The sequence below is a fragment of the Macaca mulatta genome, chromosome 4, assembly GCF_049350105.2.
Source record: "Macaca mulatta isolate MMU2019108-1 chromosome 4, T2T-MMU8v2.0, whole genome shotgun sequence".
NCBI lineage: Eukaryota > Metazoa > Chordata > Mammalia > Primates > Cercopithecidae > Macaca > Macaca mulatta.
In genome coordinates, this window is record NC_133409.1 from 147969099 (window position 1) to 147990761 (window position 21663).

Below are 21663 nucleotides of genomic sequence, written 5' to 3' on the forward strand. Positions count from 1 at the left end.
CAGTTATTAATAAAGCTGCTATACAGTAATCAAGACAGTGTAGTTTTAGTAAGAGATAAATAAATAAGTGGAACAATAGCGGGCCCAGAAATAGACCCACATTTATGTGTAGGTTTTTTCATGGACATAAGCTTTCACCTCCTAATTTAGGTAAACACCAAGGAGTGCAGTTGCTTTATCATCATATGGTTAATAGTATGTATAGTTTTGTAAGAAGCTGTCAATGTGGCTGTGTCATTTTGCGTTCTTTCCAGTGAGCAAATGAGAGTTCCTGTTGTTCCACATCCTCACCAGCATCTGGTGTTGTCAGTGTTTTAGATTTTAGCTATCCTTTTTTTTTTTTTTTTTTTTGATGGCAGAGTCTCTGTTGCCCAGGCTAGAGTGCAGTGATGAGATCTCAGCTCACTGCAACCTCCACCTCCCAGCTTCAAGCAATTCTCCTGCCTCAGTCTCCCAAGTAGCTGGAATTGCAGGCGTGCACCACCACACTCAGCTGATTTATGTATTTTTAGTAGAGACGGAGTTTTGCCATGTTGGCCAGGCTAGCCTTGAACTTCTGACCTCAAGTGATCCACCCGCCTCAGCCTCCCAAAGTGCTGGGATTACAGGCATGAGCCACCCGTGCCCTGCCAATTTTAGCTATCCTAATAGGTGTTTTCTATTTTAATGAAGTTCACCTTATCAATTTTTTCTTTCAGGTATTCTGCCTTTGGTGTTGCATCTAAAAATTCATTGCCAAACCAAAGGTCACCTATATTTTCCCGTGTGTTATCTTCTGGGAGTATTATAGTTTTGTATTTTACATTTAGGTCTGTGATTCATCTTGAGTTAATTTTTTTGAAGGGTATAAAGTTGTGTCTAGATTGATTTTTCTGCATGTGGATGGCCAGGCAAAAATGCCAGCATCATATGTAGAATAGACAATTTTTTTTTCCATTGTGTTGCTCTCATTCCTTTGTCAAAGATCTGTGTACTGTATTGATGTGGGTCTATTTCTGGGCTCGCTATTTGTCCATTTATTTATTTATTTGTCTCTTACTAAAACCACACTGTCTTGATTACTATAGCATTATAGTAAGTCTTGAAGTTGGATACCCGTTCTCCAACTTTGTTTGTTCTCCTTTCTTACTGAGTTGGCTGTCTGGGCTTTTGCATCTCCTTATAAACTTTAGGATCACTTTTTCAATATTCACAAAATAACTTGCTGGGATTTTAATTGGGATTATGTTGAATCTGTAAATCAAGTTCGGAAGAACTGACATAATAATGTTGAGTCTTCCTATTAATTAACATGGATTGTTGCCATTTATTTAGTTTTTCTTTGAAATCGGAAAGTTTTGTGGTTTTTCTTATATAGATCTTGTACGTGTATGTTATAAATTTATACCTAATTATTTCACTTTAGGAGGTGCTAATGTAAATGATACTGTTTTTAATTTCAAATTCTACTTGTTTATTCTTGGGATGTAGAAAAGCAATTGACTTTTGTATATTACCCTTGTGTCTTGCAGCCTAAAAACAAGCTAATTGTTTTAATTTCACAATTTTTTTGTCAATTCTTTTGGATTTTTAAAAAATTAAAATCATGTCATCTCAAACGAATACAGTTTTGTTTTATTCTAGTTTCTCACCATTAAGCTTCTGGTTTCTCACCATTAAGCATGATGTTAGCGATAGTTTTTTGTACTTATTCTGTATCAAATTGAGGAAGTCTCCCTCTGTTCCTAGTTTGTTAAGAGGTTAATTTTTTCCTTTTTTTTTTTTTTTCTGTGTCCAACTATGATTGGAGATTGAGAGATTTTTTTATCATGAGTAGGTGTGATTTTGTCACATGCGTCTTCTGCATCTGTGCCTGACCATGTGACTTTTAGCTTGTTGATGTAATGGAATACATTAATTGATTATTGAACATTGAACCAGGCTTGGGAGAGATAAATCCCACTTGGTTGTAGGTATAATTCTTTTTACACATTGTTGGATTTGATTTACTACAAGATATTGGTCCGTAGTTTTCTTGTGATGTATTTGTCCTGTTTTGGTATTAGGGTAATGCTGGCCTCATAGACTTAAGTTAGGAAGTATTCTTCCTTCTAAAAGAAATTGTAGAGAATTGGTATAATTTTTTCCTTAACTTGTAGAATTCACCAGTGGCCCATCTGGGCCTGGTGCTTTCTGTTTTGGAAGGTTATTATTATGGTTATTGTTGTTGTTGTTGTTGTTGTTATTATTATTTGAGACAGAGTCTCAGTTTGTCGCCCAGGCTGGAGTGCAATGGCATGATCTCAGCTCACTGCAACCTCTGCTTCCTGGTTCAAGTGTTTCTCCCGCCTCAGCCTCCTGAGTAACTGGGATACAGGCATGTACCACCGCGCCCAACTAATTTTTTGTATTTTTAGTAGACACAGGATTTCACTATGTTGGCCAGGCTGGTCTTGAACTCATGACCTCAAGTGATCCTCATTCCTCAGCCTCCCAAAGTGCTGGGATTACAGGCATGAGCCACTGTGCCCTGCTCTTGTTATTATTTTTGAGACAGGGTCTTGCTCTGTCACCCAGGCTGGCGGGCAGTGGCACAAACATAGCTCACTGGAACCTCAAACTCCTGGGCACAAGCAGTCTTCCAGCCTCAGCCTCCTGAGTAGCTGGGACTACATGAATAGGCAACTATGCTAAGCTAATTTTTTTATTTTTTGCAGAGACGGAGTCTCACTGGTTTTGCTCCTCCTTGTCTCAAACTTCTGGCCTCAAGCAATCTTCCCACCTCAGCCTCCCAAGTTTATAGGCATGCAGCAGGATTATAGGCATGCAGCACCACACCCAGCCAGTTATTTATTATTGATTTAATTTCTCTAATAGATAGAAATTTATTGGGATTGTTTTTTCTTGTGTGAGTTTTGACAGATTCTACCTTTCCAGGAATTGGTCATTTCGTGTAGATTGTGAAATCCATGGGCACAGGGTTGTTCATAGTTTTCTTTTATTTTCCTCTTTTTTGTTCATGGCATCTTTAGTGATGTCTCCTTTTTCATGTCTAATATTAGTAATTTGTGTCTTCTTTTTTTCTTAATTAGCCTGGCTAAAGGCTTATCAATTTTTATATGATTTTATTTTTATTGTATATTTTAAACATACATTTGTATACTTTTAGGCTTTTTAATTTTACTGACCTTTTAAATAACCAGTTTTGGGTTATGTTCATCCTCTCAATTGATTTTCTGTCTCAATTTCATTGACTTCTGTTCTCATTTTTAATTATTTTCTTCTGCTTACTTGGATTTAATTTGCTCCTTTTCTAGTTTCCTAAGGTAAAAGCTTAGATTATTAATTTTAGATCTTTCTTTTCTAATATATGCATTTAGTGCTAAAGTTTTCCTCTAAGCACCACTCTCACTGTATCCCACAAATTTTGATGTTATGTTTTTATTTTTATTCAAAAATTTTCTTGAGATTTCTGTTTTGATTCATATGTTATTTGGAAGTGTGTTGTTTAATCTCCAAATACTAGGGGATTTTCCAGCAATCTTTCAGTTACTGATTTCTGTCTTTTTTTTCTTTCTTTTTTTTTTTTTTTTTTTTTTTTTTGAGATAGGGTTTCATTATGTTGCCCAGGCTGGTCCCGAACTCCTGAGCTCAAGCAATCCTGCCATCTCAGCCTCCCAAAATGCTGGGATTACAGTTGTGAGCCACTGTGCCCAGCCAAGTTAATTGATTTCTTAACTCCATTGTGGTCTGAGAGCATACATTTTTATGATTACTGTTCTTTCAGATTTGTTAAGGTGTGTCTTGTAGTTCAGAATGTGGTCTGTCTTGTTGGATGTTCCATGTGAGCTTGAGAATAATGTGTATTCTGCTGTTGTTGGATAAAGTGGTCTATAGAGGTCACTTATGACAGTTTGATTTTCTGCCACCTAGATCTGCCTATTTCTGATAGAGGGGTGTTGAAGTCCCCAACAGTAATAATGGATTCATCTACTTCTCCTTGCAGTTCTGTCAGGTTTTGCCTCATATATTTTGATATTCTGTTGTTAGGCATATACACATTGACGATTATTACATCGTCTTGTAGAACTGATCCCTTTATCATTATGTAATGTTTCTCTATTCCTGATAACTTTCGTGCTCTGAAGTCTGCTTTTTCTGAGATTAATGTAGTTACTCCTGCTTGCATTAGATTAGTGTTAGCATGGTATGTATCACTCTCTATCCCTTTACTTTCAAGGTATGTGTTTTTATACTTAAACGGGGTTTCTTGTAGACAACATATTAAACGTACTAGATGACTCTTGTTTTGTGATACACTCTGACAGTCTCAGTCTTTTTTTTTTTTTTTTTTTTTTTTTGAGAGAAGATCTCACGCTGTCTCCCAGGCTGGAGTACGATGGTGCAATCAGTGCTCACTGCAGTCTCGACCTCCTAGGCTCAAGCTGTCCACCCACCTCAGCTTCTTGAGTAGCTGTGATTACATGTAGGCACACACCGCTATGCCTAGCTATTTATTTATTTATTGTAGAGACAGGGTCTCCCCATGTTGACCAGGCTGATCTCGAAATTCTAGGCTCAAGCAGTCCTCCACCTCCACCTCCCAAAGTCTTGGGATTACTGGTGTGAGCCACCGCACCTGGCCTTTTTTTTTTTTTCTTTGAGACGGAGTTTCTTTGTATCTCCCAGACTGGAGTGCAGTGGCACGATCTTGGCTTACCGCAACCTCCGCCTCCTAGGTTCAAACGATACTCCTGCCCCAGCCTCCTGAGTAGTTGGGACTACAGGCATGTGCCACCATGCCCTGCTAATTTTTTTATATTTTTAGTAGAGACGGAGTTTCACTGTGTTGGCCAGGCTGGTTTCAAACTCCTGACCTCAAGTGATCCATCTGCCTCGGCCTCCCAAAGTGCTGGGATTACAGGCATGAGCCCCTGCGCCTGATCCTGTCTTTTAATTGATGTATTTAGACCATTGATGTTTAAAGTGATTATTGATGTAGTTGGATTAATATCTCCCATGTTTGATAGCTTTCTATCCATTGCCCTTTGTTTTCTGTTCCTGTTCTTGTCTTCCATTCTTTCTCTGCCTTTTGTGGGTTTAACTGAGCATCTTTTTTTTTTTAATTTTTTTGAGACGGAGTCTCGCTCTGTCACCCAGGCTGGAGTACAGTGGCCGGATCTCAGCTCACTGCAAGCTCTGTCTCCCAGGTTTATGCCATTCTCCTGCCTCAGCCTCCCGAGTAGCTGGGACTACAGGCGCCCGCCACCTCGCCCGGCTAGTTTTTTTGTATTTTGTAGTAGAGACGGGGTTTCACCGTGTTAGCCAGGATGGTCTCGATCTCCTGACCTCGTGATCCGCCCATCTCGGCCTCCCAAAGTGCTGGGATTACAGGCTTGAGCCACCGCGCCCGGCCCAACTGAGCATCTTATATTATTTCATTTTTCTCTTTATTTTGTTCTTATCCTTCATTTTAATGGGTTCCTTGGAAGAAGAGATAATATACATAGTCTCCCACTACATTTTTTGTTAAAATTTTTAGAGACAGGTTCTCCCTCTTGCCCAGACTGGAGAGCAGTGGTGCAGTCATAGCTTACTGCAGGCTCAACCTCCTGGGCTCAAGCGATCCTCCCACCTCGTCGTCCTGAGTATCTGAGACTACAGGCGTGCCACCGTGCCTGGCTAATTTTTTTATTTTTGTAGAGATGGGGTCTCACTTTGTTTCCCAGCCTGGGCTTTAACTCCTGGCCTCAAGCCATCCTCTTGCCTCAACCTCCAAAAGTGCTGCATTGCAGGCATGAACCACCACACCTGGCCTTAACTTTTTTAAGTTTTAGAATTATTATTGTTTTTTATTATTTTTATTATTTTTAGAGACAGGGTCTTGATATGTTGCCCATGCTGGTCTTGAACTCCTGGGCTCATGCAGTCCTGCTGCCTAGCCTCCCAAGTAGCTGGGATTACGGTTGTGTACCACCACACCCAACATTTTAGAATTATATCTCTTTTTTTTCCTTTGACTTGAAAATAATGATATAAATGTTTTTGTTTCTCTAAGATACTACACAGGAGTATCTTGCTTTTAATAGACTACTCTTCACAAATTGCACATAGGCCACATTTGTAAATTCACTCATTTCTGTGTATGATTTATCTCAAAAGCTAGTAGCATTTAAAAAAGAATTGCTCCTTAGTCAAGGAACTGGTATTTTAAATTGACTAATTTAAAGGTATTTTGCTGTTAGCATACTTTTAGTACAAATAACTACCCTAAATTAGTTTTTAACCACTTTTTAACAATTGGAATGAAAGATATCTTTTTACTCCGTTTAGTGGTCTGTGTTATAACACACATTCAATGCTACCTGTTGACGAATAGTAAGCTTAGTGGCTAAGTGTACAGATTAGAATGTGCCCTGTTAGAGAGAATATAGTACTGTATTTGAGCTGGTTTGTGTTGGAACCCTGAATAGAGGTGGAATTACTGGGACAGGAGCCAGTCGCCTTCTGCGAAATGAACTGAGTCCAGAAGAGTCTTCCAAAACAGTTGTGTTCGCTTTCCCATCCAGCTCCACATTCCAGGAAAGGATTTTTAGTCATTAGGAAATATATCCACAGCTTACTTTCCATTGACTTCAATATAATTAACAGTGGTTTCAGCAAACACTAAATGCAACCCTTGCCTCTGGAGATGCCACAATCATTAAACTACCAACAGCTGCTGGATTTAGACAAATCTAACTTATCCGGCCGAGTTGCCACTTAACAGCTTTCTCTTAATTCCATGGACTTACAAATACAAGCTGCTTATCACAAAGCTTGCTACACAGGAAGCAAATTTAAGGACTGCCAAGACAGTATGGTAGTCATGAACTTATGTACATCTAGTAAACCTTCATCAATATAAAGTAAAAATTATCAGAGTTATGGGGAAAGTCGACAACTCAATAGCCATATTGAAGACTTCAAAACATCTCATTTTGTGCTTAATAGTCCCTATGAAGAACAATAAAATCTCATTTAGAAAGTGATTGAAAAAGTGGCAAACAGAAAAATAGAGGTTAAATAACACCATTAACAAGATTGAGCACGTAGCTATGTTGAGAGATAAGTTTCCACCCAACGAAGATTATGTAATTTTTTCAAGCATGCATGGAAGGATAAGAACATAACCATATGTTGTACAGGAATTATTACAAATTCCAGAGCATCAGTATTTATAGACTATGTATACTCTGATAGAATGCAGTAAAATTAGAAATCAACAAGAGAAGAAAGAGAAATCAAAAGAGAAACATAGGTTTGGAAACAAAAAAAAATGTTCTAAATAATCCATGAATTAATCATAGAAATAAGCAAATAGAGCTGAAGAACTATGAAAGGCCGGGCGCGGTGGCTCAAGCCTGTAATCCCAGCACTTTGGGAGGCCGAGATGGGCGGATCACGAGGTCAGGAGATCGAGACCATCCTGGCTAACACGGTGAAACCCCGTCTCTACTAAGAAATACAAAACATAGCCGGGCGAGGTGGCGGGCGCCTGTAGTCCCAGCTACTCGGGAGGCTAAGGCCGGAGAATGGCGTGAACCCGGGAGGCGGAGCTTGCAGTGAGCTGAGATCCGGCCACTGCACTCCAGCCTGGGCTACAGAGCGAGACTCCGTCTCAAAAAAAAAAATAAATAAATAAAAGAACTATGAAAGCACTTCACATCATGACTTAGGGGACACAGCTCAGTCAGTTCTTTGATGCTTAGATGCTTATATTAGAAAGTTAAATGGACATTAAATAAATTAAGCCATCAACTCAAGCTGGAAAAAATAAGAGCAAGCCCAAAGGAAGTAAAGGGACAGAAATAATAAGGAAAGGAGTAGAAATTAATAGAAAAATAGAAATGATCAACAAAACCAAAAGTGGGTTATTTTTATTTGTCTGATAAAATAGATAAAACTTCTGGCAAGACTGATAAATAAGACAAAAATAAATGAAGAACCAAAAAGAGAAATAACCACAGATTTATAATAGAGGTTTTTAAATTATAAGAATGTTACAAAGAGTAACAAACAGAAAGATTTGAAAACTTTCATATAAATTTTCCAGAAAGTCCTACCCAAATTTACTTTTAGAATAATCCAGGCCAGGCGTGGTGGCTCACACCTGTAATCCCAGTGCTTTGGGAGGCCAAGGCAGTTGGATCACTTGAGGTCAGGGGTTCGAGACCAGCCTGCCAACATGATGAAACCCCATCTCTATTAAAAATACAAAAATTAGCCGGGCATGGTGACGCGTGCCTGTAGTCCCAGCTACTAGGGAGACTGAGGCAGGAGAATCGATTGAACCCGGAAGGCGGAGGTTGCAGTCAGCCAAGATAACACCATGGCACTCTAGCCTGGGCGACAGAGCAAGACTCCATATCAAAAAAAACAAACAAAAATCAGACCAGGCACAATGGCTCATGCCTGTAATCTAGCACTTTGGGAGGCAAAGGCAGGAGGACCACTTGAGCCCAGGAGTTCAAGACCAGCCTGGGTGACATAGTGAGACCTCATCTCTACAAAAAAAAAAAAAAAAGTTTTTAATTAGCTGGGCATGATGGTGAACCCTGTTGTCCCAGCTACTCAGGAGACTGAGGTGGGAGGATTGCTTCAGCCTGGGTGGTCAAGGCTGCAATGAGCCATGATCTGCACCACTGCACTCCAGACTGGGAGACAGAATGAGAGGCTTTCTCAAAAACAAAAACAAAGAAAAGGAAAAAGAAAAATTTGAAAACCTACATGTAGATCATTAGTCCTTAAAGAAATGAAGTAGTAAGCACCTTCCTTCCTGCCAAAAAATACCAAGATCAGACTAGATTAATTTTACTAAAAATTTTAAATATGTATATTCTTGAAGACTATTTAGAGGATAGTTACATACCTTTTGTAAGACTGGTAAGATCTTGATTAATGATTAGCAAACTCTTTCTTTCTTTCTTTCTGTCTGTCTGTCTGTCCGTCCGTCCTTCCTTCCTTCCTTCCTTCCTTCCTTCCTTCCTTCCTTCCTTCCTTCCTTTCTTTCTTTCTGTCTGTCTTTCTGTCTGTCTGTCCGTCCTTCCTTCCGTCCTTCCTTCCTTCCTTCCTTCCTTCCTTCCTTCCTTCCTTCCTTCCTTCCTTCCTTCCTTCCTTCCTTCCTTCCTTCCTTTCTTTCTTTCTTTCTTTCTTTCTTTCTTTCTTTCTTTCTTTCTTTCTTTCTTTCTTTCTTTCTTTTCTTTCTTTTCTTTCTTTTCTTTCTTTTCTTTCTTTATATAAGGGGGTCTCACTATGTTGCCCGGGCTGTTCTTGAACTCATGGGCTCACAGTCTTTCCACCTTAGCCTCCCAAAGTGCTACGATTACAGGTATGAGCCATGCCCAGCAACAGCAAATTTTCTCTTTTTTTTTGAGACTGAGTTTCACTCTCATCACCCAGTCTGGAGTGCAGTGGCGTAATCTTAGCTCACTGCAACCTCCGCCTCCCAGGTTCGAGCGGTTCTCCTCCCTCAGCCTCCCGAGTAGCTGGGATTATAGGCATGCACCACCACACCCGGCTGATTTTGTAACTTTAGTAGAGATGGGGGGGTTTCACCATGTTGGCCAGGCTGGTCTCAAACTCCTGACCTCTGGTGATCCACCTGCCTCGGCTTCCCAAAGTGCTGTGATCACAGGCATGAGCCACCGTGCCTGGCCTCATAGCAGACTTTCTTTGAAGGGCCAGATAGTAAATATTTTAGACTTTAGAATTCATATGGTATCTCAGCTCTCCTGTTGTAATGTGAAAGCAGCCATAGACAATACTTAAACGAATGACATAGCTATGTTCCAGTAAAACTTTAATTGTAAAAACTGATAGCAAGATGGATTTGGCCTGTAAGCCATAGTTTGCTGACCCCTGATCTTGATAATTAAAACTAGAAGGGAACAGTAAATTGTCATTTATGAATGAGAATTTGCACAAATTCTAAGTAAAAATTTATTAAAATTCAACAACTATTCATTATAAAAACTATTAGCAAGCTAAAAATAAAAGGAACTCTCTTAACCTGATAGAGCATCTAATAAAACCAAGAGCAAACATCATATTTTTGAAATGTTCAAAGCATTCCCATGACAGATAAGAATAAGACAGTTCTGCTTGCTCTTATGCTAACATTTAATATTGAACTGTGATCCTAGCCACTGCAATTAAGACAATAAAAATAAATACAAATTGTAAAGATTCCAAAGAAACGGCCGGGCACGGTGGCTCAAGCCTGTAATCCCAGCACTTTGGGAGGCTGAGATGGGCGGATCACGAGGTCAGGAGATCGAGACCATCCTGGCTAACACGGTGAAACCCCATCTCTACTAAAAAATACAAAAAAACTAGCCGGGCGAGGTGGCGGGTGCCTGTAGTCCCAGCTACTCGGGAGGCTGAGGCAGGAGAATGGCGTGAACCCGGGAGGCGGAGCTTGCAGTGAGCTGAGATCCGGCCACTGCACTCCAGCCTGGGCGGCAGAGCGAGACTCCGTCTCAAAAAAAAAAAAAAAAAAATTCCAAAGAAACAAAATTGTTATTTACAGAAGGTGCGATTATTAACTTAGAAAATGAAAGAAAAACAACAGGAACTCTAGTATTAATAGAATTAGTGAACACATTTGGAAAGATTGCAGGAGGTAAGATTGATATGCAAGAAAACCAGCTGAGTATTGCTGCTTCTGACTAGCCTGGGCAACATAATGAGAACCCCAATTCTACCAAAAAAAAAAAAAAATTGCCAGGTATGGTGACAAACATCTGTGATGGCGCTACTCAGGAGGCTGAGAAGGGAGGATCACTTCAGCCCAGCAGGTCAAGGCTGCAGTAAGCTGTGTTTGCACCACTGCCAAAATATCTGAAAAAACTGATTTTTGGCATTTTATATGTAAAGGTACAAAAATGGCTTAGAAGTTTTTGTTAAAGAAGAGCAGAAGCCGGGCGCAGTGGCTCACGCCTGTAATCCCAGCACTTTGGGAGGCCGAGGCGGGTGGATCATGAGGTCAGGAGCTCAAGACCATACTGGCTAACACGGTGAAACCCCGTCTCTACTTAAAAATACAAAAAATTAGCCAGGCGAGGTGGCATGTGCCTGTAGTCCCAGCTACTCGGGAGGCTGAGGCAGGAGAATGGCGGGAACCCGGGAGGCGGAGCTTGCAGTGAGCCAAGATCGTGCCACTGCACTCCAGCCTGGGCAATAGAGTAAGACTCCGTCTCAAAAAAAAAAGAAGAAGAGCAGAGAAGGGTATTCAAAGTATTAAGATAAAGTTGTATTAGTTAAAATCATCAGCATATGCTATTAGTACATAAATTAACAACTAGATTAGTAAAACAGTAATATCTATGGCTCTATTCTGGACTCTCTAGACCATTGGCTATTTGGAAATAAATTACAGATGGATCATATGATAAAACTCTCAGATAATTAGAAAAGATAATGTGACTCTAATTTTATGCCATAGGAATAGGGATGTGTTACCTTTTTTACTGAGACAGAGTCTCACTCTGTCACCCAGGCTGGAGTGCAGTGGTATGATCTCGGCTCACTGCAATCTCTGCCTCCTGGGTTCAAACAATTTTCCTGCCTCAGCCTCCCGAGTAGCTGGGACTACAGGCACATGCCACCACGCCCGGCTAATTTTTTGTATTTTAGTAGAGACGGGTTTCACCATTTTGCCCAGGCTGGTCTGGAACTCCTGAGCTGTGGCAGTCCGCCCACCTTGGCCTCCCAAAGTGCTGGGATTACAGGCATGAGCCACCACACCCAGCCAGGGATGTGTTTCTTAAACAAGATAGCTAACACAAAAGGTAAAGATAAGTAAAATAAACTGTGTCTAATGAAACATGCTCAGGAAAGAACATTGTAAACAAGGGTAAAAGACAAGTGCCAGATTGGGAGAAAATATTTACCACAGAGCGTAAAGCATAAGTATCAAGAAGGAAGCTGAAATGGGAGAATAGTCTGAGCCCAGAAGTTTGAGACCAGCCTGGGCAACATGGCAAAACCTCATCTCTACAAAAAAAAAAAAAAGCCAGTTGTGATGGCATGTGCCTGTAGTGCCAGCTACTCAGGAGGCTGAGGCAGGAGGATCGCTTGAGCCTGGGAGGTTGAGGCTGCAATGAGCCATGATTGCACCACTGCACTCCAGCCTGGGCTACAGAGACTGGTCTCAAAAAAATTAATTAATAAAGACACAAAGAACTGCAGATTCATTATGATGGTCACCTGTCAAATAAGAATATGAATATATAATTCTCCAAAGAGGAAATCTGAATGTTCACTGAAGTAGGAAAAAGCACACAGTTTCAGTTAAAAAATTAATGTAATACAATTTCGCGCTCATTATATTGACCCAAAAGTGGGGAGGGAAAATGGCTAACAACAAATACTAAGTATTGAAGAACAAGAGTGATGGCACCTCATACACTGCCTGTGTACTTTGGAGAGTGTATCAGTTTGCTGTATAACAAACTATTCCAAAATGCAATGGCTTTAAATAGTACATATTACTACTTACAAGCCAAGGTCAACTTCTGGTGTCAGCTGGACTATTCAGGTATCTGCAGCCAGCTCTGAGTTGAGTAGGCAACTCTGCTGATCTTGGCTATGCTCTCACACAGTTTGGAGGTTAGCTGGCTGTAGGCCACTCAGCCTAGACAGCTGTGGTCTTTCATCCTTTAGGAGCCTAAGCTCAGGCTTATTCATATGCCGATGGCAGAGTTCCAGGAGGAAAAGTGGAAACTACAAGGCCTCTTGAGGCCTAGGCTTGGACCTGGTAAACCATTCTTCTACATTCTGTTGGCCGAAGCAAGACACAAGGCAAGCCTAGATGTAGGGATGGGCAAGTAGATTCTATCCCTTGATAGGAAAAGCTGCAGAATTACGTGTCAAAGGATGTGGATGTAGGGAGAGGTGGAGAGTGGTCACCATATCTGCAGTTGACCTACCAAAAGAGACCAGCTTGAAATTATCTGGAAGTATCCTCTGTGACTGAGAAATTTGACTTTTAGTGTAAATCTCAGAGAAACTCTTTCACTTGACAATGAGGAGATAGATTAGATCTACAAGAGAATTTTTTGCAGCATTTTTAATAATAGCAGAAGTAAACTGACAAGTGAGTGGATTAATAAATTATGGTAAATTCATAAAATAGATAACTGTTCAACAATTAAAATGAATTACCTAGAACTACATGTGTCAATATAGCTAAAACTCTGAAACATAATACGGAGGGAAAAAGTTATAGAAGGTAAAATACCTTTTCTTAATTCAGTAGAGAAACTTGCACAAATACTGTTAATAGTGGATACAGGGCCGGGCGCGGTGGCTCACGCCTGTAATCCCAGCACTTTGGGAGGCCGAGGCGGGCGGATCACAAGGTCAGGAGATCGAGACCACGGTGAAACCCCGTCTCTACTAAAAATACAAAAAATTAGCCGGGCGCGGTTGTGGGCGCCTGTAGTCCCAGCTACTCGGGAGGCTGAGGCAGGAGAATGGCGTGAACCCGGGAGGCGGAGCTTGCAGTGAGCCGAGATCGCGCCACTGCACTCCAGCCTGGGCTGGGCGACAGAGCGAGACTCCGTCTCAAAAAAAAAAAAAAAAAAAAAAAAGTGGATACATACCCAAGTAGTAAAAGTATAAAAACATGCAAGAGAATGATAAACACCATTTTCAGGTGAGTAGTTGCCTCTTGCAGGGAGTGGGGAATACAGTTCTTGGTCTTCTCAGAGAGCCGCCTTGTAAATCAAGGGAAGAAGTGCAGGAACCTTTCAGCTGCGAGTAATAACAGAACACCTGTCTAAAAGTGGCTTCAGCATCATCAGTTATGTGAGAAACATGAAGGGCCCAGACATTGGCCGTTATTACCTCATTGCTTCACAGCTCCCCAGCATCAGGGCGCTGGGTCAGCTTCTCACTAGATTTCTTTGGCCTTCCCCTTATGATCAGATGATGATAGCAGCTCCAGCTTTCACATCCCCACTTGACAAGGAAGTACAGGGTTTCTTTTTGTGCAGTCTTTTTATCGTGGTGGGAGATCTTTTCCAGAAGTCCCTGAGAGACAGCCTCTAAGGAGCTGTTGAACATGCAACACCCGTGAAGCAGTCCCTGCAGAGGGGAGCAGAATTTCCTATGCCTTGCTTAGGTATGCCTTCTGAAAGTACGCCACAGCCCCACCTGGACAGAATCTGGGTCTCCCTGGTAGCGGCAAGGGAAGGGGAATGCCTGTGGGCTGAGCCAACATCAGTTAGTCAAAATGTCTACTGTAGAGTGAAAAGCTGGTTACAGAAGATGGCGGTCCACTTTGTGCCAACAAAGTCAGGATTCCTTGTGGTAGATCATTTTAGACACAGGTTCAAAGGGCCATCACCCACATTAGTGCCTCTGCCTAAGCTTTTGTACATATACAGGGAGACTGCCACAGAACAAGATGAGATCCAGCCCTTTCCAGAGAAATACCTCAATCCCAGTAGAACACCTCAAAGGAAAAAGAGACACTTGTGTTTTTTTTCTCTTAAAAAAGCAGGGCTGGGCAGGTGGCTCACACCTGTAATCCCGGCAGTTTGGGAGACCAAGGTGGGAGGATCGCTTGAGACCAGGATTTCAAGACCAGCCTGGGCGACACAGCGAAACCCTGTCTCGCTGTGTCACCCAGGCTGGAGCGCAGTGGCACAATTTTGGCTCACTGCAGTCTCCGCCTCCTGGGCTCAAGTGATTCTCCTGCCTCACCCACCTGAGTAGCTAGGATTACAGGCGTCTACCACAACCCGGTAATTTTTGTGTTTTTAGTAGAGATGGGATTGCGCCATGTTGGCCAGGCTGGTCTCAAACTCCTAACCTCAGGGGATCCACCCGCCTCAGTCTCCCAAAGTGCTGGGATTACAGGCGTGAGTCACTGCACCTGGCCTTACAAAAAAAAAAAAAAATTAAGAAAGTATCGGTTGTAGTGACACATCCCTGTAGCCCCAGCTACTTGGGAGGCTAAGACAGGAGGATCACTTGAGCCCAGGAGTTCAAGGCTGCAGTGAGCTATGACCATGCGCCCTAGCCTGGGTGACAGACTAAGACCCTGTATCTTAAAAAAAAAGAGAAATGGTAGGCAATTGTTCAGATTATTTTTGTTAACCAGGCCTAAAGTACTAGAAAAGGGTGAAAGAACTATCTCTACTAAGATGGACTTTTAAATAAAGACTCCCTCTCCAGATTAGTGGTTTTTGACATATAGATTGAAATTGTAACTGCTTTCATATGATTTTGCAAAAGACAGATCCATACCAGCATCCTTATGGAACCGAATTTAATATATCCCTGAATTTAATCTTATCCCCAAATGTGTGAGCCAAATATCTGTCAGATGTGGCCCTGACACATATCCCGACCTGCATGCAGGCATCATGTGACAGATAAAAATAACTCACTCTCAGATTGCTTGTGGCAGCATTTGAGAAAAAACTAGGAGATGAAAGTTGGACTCTGAGTCTGGGAAATTTGTGAAAAAGTAAGATAGCTAAGGTAAACTGGGAGAACCTTTGCCTGTGAGAAATTTTTCTTTTTTGTCAGCACTATGACCTTAAAGAACTGAAATCCTTTTACTAAAGGGGGAACCTCTTGCTGAGAAAAATGCTGAATTCCAATATCTAAAATTGGTAAATAGGGAAATATTTATTTGCTTTATGGTATAGAATTATTGGTAAGATCACATTAAATAGATTTTGCTAATTAGATCCCATAAATACTATGAAAGAAAGGCTAAGGGACAAATAAAAAATATCTTTAGCCCTGTGTGGTAGCATGTATCTGTAATCCCAACTACTCAGGAGGCTGAGGCAGGATAATTGCTTGATCCCAGGAGTTTGAGGCCAGCCTGGGCAACATAGACACCACCTCTTTAAACAAACAAGTATCATTACTTTCTACATTCTACAAGTTGGAAGACTAATTGGAAGTGAAAAATACCACTGAAATGTTGGTGCATAAATGGCAGCATAATTTGACTTACACTAGATTTTACACATTTGTGTCTATTTCAGATAGGTACTTTTACATTTTTCTTTTTTTTTTTTTTTTGAGACGGAGGTTCGCTCTGTCACCCAGGCTGGCGCGCAGTGGCCGGATCTCAGCTCACTGCAAGCCTCCGCCTCCCGGGTTTAGCCATTCTCCTGCGTCAGCCTCCCGAGTAGCTGGCACTACAGGCGCCCACCACCTCGCCCGGCTAGTTTTTTGTATTTTTTTGTAGAGACGGGGTTTCACCATGTTAGCCAGGATGGTCTCGATCTCCTGACCTTGTGATCCGCCCGTCTTGGCCTCCCAAAGTGCTGGGATTACAGGCTTGAGCCGCCGCGCCCGGCTACATTTTTCTTAACTGCATCTGACACAGAGTGAATCATAGACACATGTTGGTGTCAAATGCAGAGGTACTATTACTAAACGAAAGTTTTGTGTTTTGAAATTATTTTGTTTTGTTTTTTTTGAGACAAGGTGTCTCTGTTGCCCAGGCTGGAGTGCGGTGGTGCGATCGTGGCTCACTGGAGCCTTGACTTTCTGGACTTGGGTGATCCTCCCACTTCAGCCTCCTGAGTAGCTGGGACTATAGGCATGTGCCACCATGCCCAGCTAATTTTTTGTATTTTGTAGAGATGGGGTTTCACCTTATTGCTCAGGCTGGTCTCGAACTATTGGTCTCAAGCAGTCCACCTGTTTCGGCCTCCCAAAGTGCTGGGATTATAGGCTTGAGCCACTGTGCCCAGCCAAACAAAGGTTTTAAATGAATTATATTGAGTTGTCATAATATTAAGTTGATATGTGCCCTAAAAATTTGGAGATTGTTTTATAAACTTCTAGTTTCTTTAAGAAAAAAATAATTGGATAGTAGCTGCTAAAGAGAATGCTTTCTCTCTCTCTTTCTCTCTCCTTTGCGGAGGAGAAAGGTGAATGATGGCCTCTTAAATCTTTTCTCGGGCCGGGTGCAGTGGCTCACGCCTGTAATCCCAGCACTTTGGGAGGCCGAGGCGGGCAGATCATGAGGCCAGGAGTTCAAGGCCAGCCTAGCCAATATGGTGAAACCCTGTCTCTACTAAAAATATATATTTTTTAATTAGCTGGGTGTGGTGGTGTGCACCTGTAATGCACCTGTAGTCCCAGCTACTTGGGAGGCTGAGGCAAGAGAACTGCTTGAACCTGGGAGACAGAGGTTGTAGTGAGCCGAGATCGCACCACTGCACTCCAGCCTGGGCGACAAGAGTTTTAAAAAAAAAAAAAATTTTTTTTTCTTACCTCTGTCCCCCAAGGCCCTCATCTGCCCCAACAGCTCTCCTCCCAGACCCTCAGTGGAGGCTTGTGGCAGGAGCACAGGTGACATGTCTCAGGAGATGAGCGGAGTGTGTTCAGGCTGCCTGGGATCAGAGTACAGAAATGGCTTTCCAACTCAGGCTGGCCTGGCAGCTTGTCCCACTTGTCAGGCAGCTTCATTGGTTAATTCATGATGTATAAGCTAGCTAGTTTTAGCTGACTGTGGAGGGCAGTTATTTCTAAAAATAGAGAGAAGCAACTTACTATTTTCTTATTTAAGAAAGGCAGACATTTCCATTCAAGTAGACCAAAAGCCACGTGGGTAAATGAATATAAAATGGTAGAGAAAGCAGACATGTTGGCAAGAGAAAAGAACAGAGTTCATTGACAGATAATTAGCAAAAATTAATTTCAAAATATGTCATCCAGGCCAGGTACAGTGGCTCACAACTGTTATTCCCGTACTTTGGGAGGTCATAGTGGGTAGATTACTTGAGGCTAGGAGTTTGAGACTAGCCTGGGCAACACAACAAGATCTTGTCTCTACAAAAAAAAAATTTGTTTGATTAGCTGGGTGTGGTGGCATACGACTGTAGTCCCAGCTACTTGAGATGGTGAGGCGGGTGGATCACCTGAGGTCAGGAGTTCAAGACCAGCCTGGCCAACATGGTGAAACCCTGTCTCTACCAAAAATAGAAAAATTAGCTGGGCTTGGTGGCACACACTTGTAGTCCCAGCTACTTGGGAGGCTGAGGTGGTGGAATTGCTTGAACCCGGGAAGCAGAGGTTGCAGTGAGCCAAGATTGCACCACAGCACTGCAGCCTGGGTGACAGAGTGAGACTCTGTCTCAGAAAAGGAAAAGAAAAAAACAAAAGTATATATTAAGAAGGCCTAGGCCGGGCATGGTGGCTCACGCCTGTAATCCCATCTCTTTGGGAGGCTGAGGTGGGTGGATCACAAGGTCAGGAGTTCGAGACCAGCCTGGCCAACATAGTGAAACCCCATCTCTCCTCAAAATACAAAATAAAAATAAAAATAAATTAGCCTGGGCCGGGCGCGGTGGCTCAAGCCTGTAATCCCAGCACTTTGGGAGGCCGAGACGGGCGGATCACTAGGTCAGGAGATCGAGACCATCCTGGCTAACACGGTGAAACCCCGTCTCTACTAAAAAATACAAAAAACTAGCCGGGCGAGGTGGCGGGCGCCTGTAGTCCCAGCTACTCAGGAGGCTGAGACAGGAGAATGGCCCGAACCCGGGAGGCGGAGCTTGCAGTGAGCTGAGATCCGGCCACTGCACTCCAGCCTGGGCGACAGAGCGAGACTCCGTCTCAAAAATAAATAAATAAATAAAAAATAAATTAGCTTGGCGTGGTGGCGGGCACCTGTAGTCTCAGCTACTTGGGAGGCTGAGGCAGGAGAATCGCTTGAACCTGGGAGGCGGAGGTTGCAGTGAGCCAAGATTGCACCATTGCACTCCAGCCTGGGTGACAGAGTGAGACTTCATCCCCCCATTCAAAAAAAAGGTCTGACCACTGAAGTTGCCCCTCTCCCTGCCACTTCTTGTCATCACATCACTCTGTGTATTTCTGTCATGATACTTACCCATAGCAGAATTACCATGTTTATGTTCTTGTTGATCTAGGCTTTCCTGAGTTCTTGCAGGGTGCTGAACTCTCTTCCAGCATATTGTATATGGACAGCCAAGTCAGACAAGGGTCTTAATCTTTTTTTTTTTTTTTTTAAGTACAATTTCCATTTTATTTTTCTCCAGAGAATAGTCTGTCTCAGTCTTTAAGGACTCAGCTCCTTACATGGGCTTTGGTGGGGGACGTGGGGCAGCACCCGCAGGTCTAAATCGGGGAGGGGGTGTTCGGTCCTTGCGGGCTTCACGAGATCGATTCCTGACTACTTTGCTGTGAATTGCACAACTCACACAGTAATGCAGCTTCACATACAGCTTGGGAAGCACATAGGCATCAAAGACGCTCGCTTCAGAAATGTCCCTGACCGCTGCGGCCTCCACTATGTTTCGAATGACGAATTTCTTAATGGCCTTGTCCTTGGGCACGCATCGGGCACAGTTAGTGCAGCGAATAGGCTGCACATGGCCGCGGCCCTTTTTGGCACGACCGTTGTTCCTTCTTTTCTTTGTCATTTTGGACCTACGGACCGAAGAAAGGGGGTCTTAATCTTATGGGATCTTGCATTCTAGCTGATTCATTGTTATACCTCTGGCACATACACTGTTTTCTGGTTCAAATTAGGCATTTAGTATATATTTGTTGAATTAATAAGTGAATGAAGTAATCTGTGTGTGTATGTATGTATTTAGAGACAAGGTCTGGCTCTGTCACCCAGGCTGGAGTGCAGTGGTGTGATCTCGGCTCACTGCAACCTCCACCTCCTGGACCCAACAACCCTCCCACCTCAGCCTCCCGAGTAGCTGGGACTACAGCTGTGCACCATCACACCCAGCTAATTTTTGTATTTTTTGTGGAGACAGGGTTTCACTATGTTGCCCAGCCTAGTCTTGAGCTCCTGAGCTTAAGTGATCCACCCGCCTCAGTTTCCCAAAGTGCTGGCATTACAGGCGTGAGCCGTAGTACCTGACCAATTAATTAATTAATTAATTTTGAGACATGGTCTCACTTTGTCACCCAGGCTGGAGTGCAGTGGTGTAGTCATAGCTCATTGCAACCTTGAACTCCTGGGCTCAGGTGATCCTCTCACCTCAGCCTCCCCAGTAGCTGGGACTGTAGCCACATGCTGCCATGACTGGCTAATTTGAAAACAAATTTTTAGAGGCAGGGTCTCACTATGTTGCCCAAGTGGATCTTGAACTTTTATCCTCAAGTGATCCTCCCAATTCAGCCTCCCACAGTGGCAGTGCCTGACCTGAAGTAATCAATCCCTCAAAATATTTTTGGTATGGTGGCTTCATGGCCTTGATTATCTTGCTAGGTTTAGCTAGCTTTGCAGTAGGGAGAGAGACCAGAAGAAATGAAAGGCATTCTGACTTCCCAGAGCATACACTGCTGTTAGCAGTCTGTGACACATAGGAAACACTGGTATCACTTCACAGATGTGAGTCTGCCCAAGCTGTGTCCTCTTGTTTTTTGTTTCTATTTTATAAACTGCTTAAGAAGACTGAGAATGAGACCAGCAATATAATACTATCAGTGCATTAATTATTCTTTTCACTTTCCAGGCTGGAGTAAAAGGGACATTGGGAAGATTAGTTGGAATTTTTGAGGTAAGTCTGTTAAAATCTTTGGTACAAATGATATGTATTAATAACCACACAGATATTAACATAGGAAAAATGCCATCTCTGTTTCAGCGAGTTTTTGGGTTTTTTTAGTTATTTTTAACTTTTTGAGACAAGGTCTCACTGTGTCGCCCAGGCTGGAGTGCAGTGCCACAGTCATAGCTCACTGCAGCCTTGAACTCCTGGGTTCAAGCAATCTCCTGCTTCAGCCTCCCAAGTAGGTGAGACTACAGAAACACACCACCATGCCTTCTAAATTTTCAAATTTTTTTGTAGAGACAGGGTCTTGCCAGGTTGCCCAGGTTGATCTCAAACTCCTGCGCTTAAGCAGTCCTCCTGCCTCAGCCTCCCAAAATGCTGGGATTACAGGCGTGAGCCACCGTGCCCAACCTCGGTGAGTTTTTTAAAGAAAGCAGCACCAACAGAGGATAACATGCTTTAAAACAAAAAGAAAGAAAGAAATCCCATAGTCTTGTCCCCTAAACTACTAGAATTATTTGTAAGTATTATTTTACCCCATTCCTACCTTTCTTCCTCTCCTACCAAGGTAGGAGGAAGGGTAGCTGAGTGTAGCGAGACAAGAAAAATAGAAGATAAGTAACAATAACAAAGAGAGGAAAAACAAGGAAATAAGCTGTGATACAAATTTGAAACAAGGCAGGAAAAAAAGTGAGAAATCAGGAGAAATAAAGATGAGCAGATGCTGGGCATGGTGGCTCACCCCTGTAATCCCAGCATTTTGAGAAGCTGATGCACAACAATCTCTTGAGGGTAGAAGTTCAAGACCAACCTGAGCAAGAGAGTGAGACTCTATCTCTACAAAAAGTTTTAAAAATAAAAATATCAGAAGAAAGATCTCTAATGAAAAAATAGCTATGTAAATAAATAATTTTTTTTTTTTTTTTTGAGACAGAGTCTTGCTCTGTCACCCAGGCTGTAGTGCAATGGCACAATCTTGGCTCACCACAACCTCTGCCTCCTAGGTTCAAGCGATTCTCCTGCCTCAGTCTCCCAAGTAGCTGAGATTACAAGTGCCCGCCACCACATCTGGCCAATTTTTGTATTTTTAGTAGAGACAGGGTTTCACCATGGTGGCCAGGTTGGT

The 21663-nt window shown here is 42.5% G+C and overlaps 1 protein-coding gene, 1 long non-coding RNA gene and 1 pseudogene across 4 annotated transcripts in view; 1 reads left to right on the forward strand and 2 right to left on the reverse strand.

Moving 5' to 3' along the window:
- The window catches only part of NUDT3 (nudix hydrolase 3), a 112409-nt gene that overhangs the window by 83711 nt on the left and 7035 nt on the right, over positions 1–21663 (forward strand). For all 3 annotated transcript variants that reach the window (NM_001194714.2, XM_077999013.1, XM_077999014.1), the window contains 1 exon segment: positions 20499–20543. In NM_001194714.2, coding sequence (NP_001181643.1) covers positions 20499–20543 — 45 coding nt within the window.
- On the reverse strand, positions 4291–10538 carry LOC144340420 (uncharacterized). Its single transcript, XR_013416527.1, has 2 exons — positions 9623–10538; positions 4291–4870 (listed from the first exon to the last, which is right to left on the reverse strand). It is a non-coding gene; the product is annotated as an uncharacterized LOC144340420 (long non-coding RNA).
- Positions 19013–19470, reverse strand: LOC718588 (40S ribosomal protein S26-like; annotated as a pseudogene).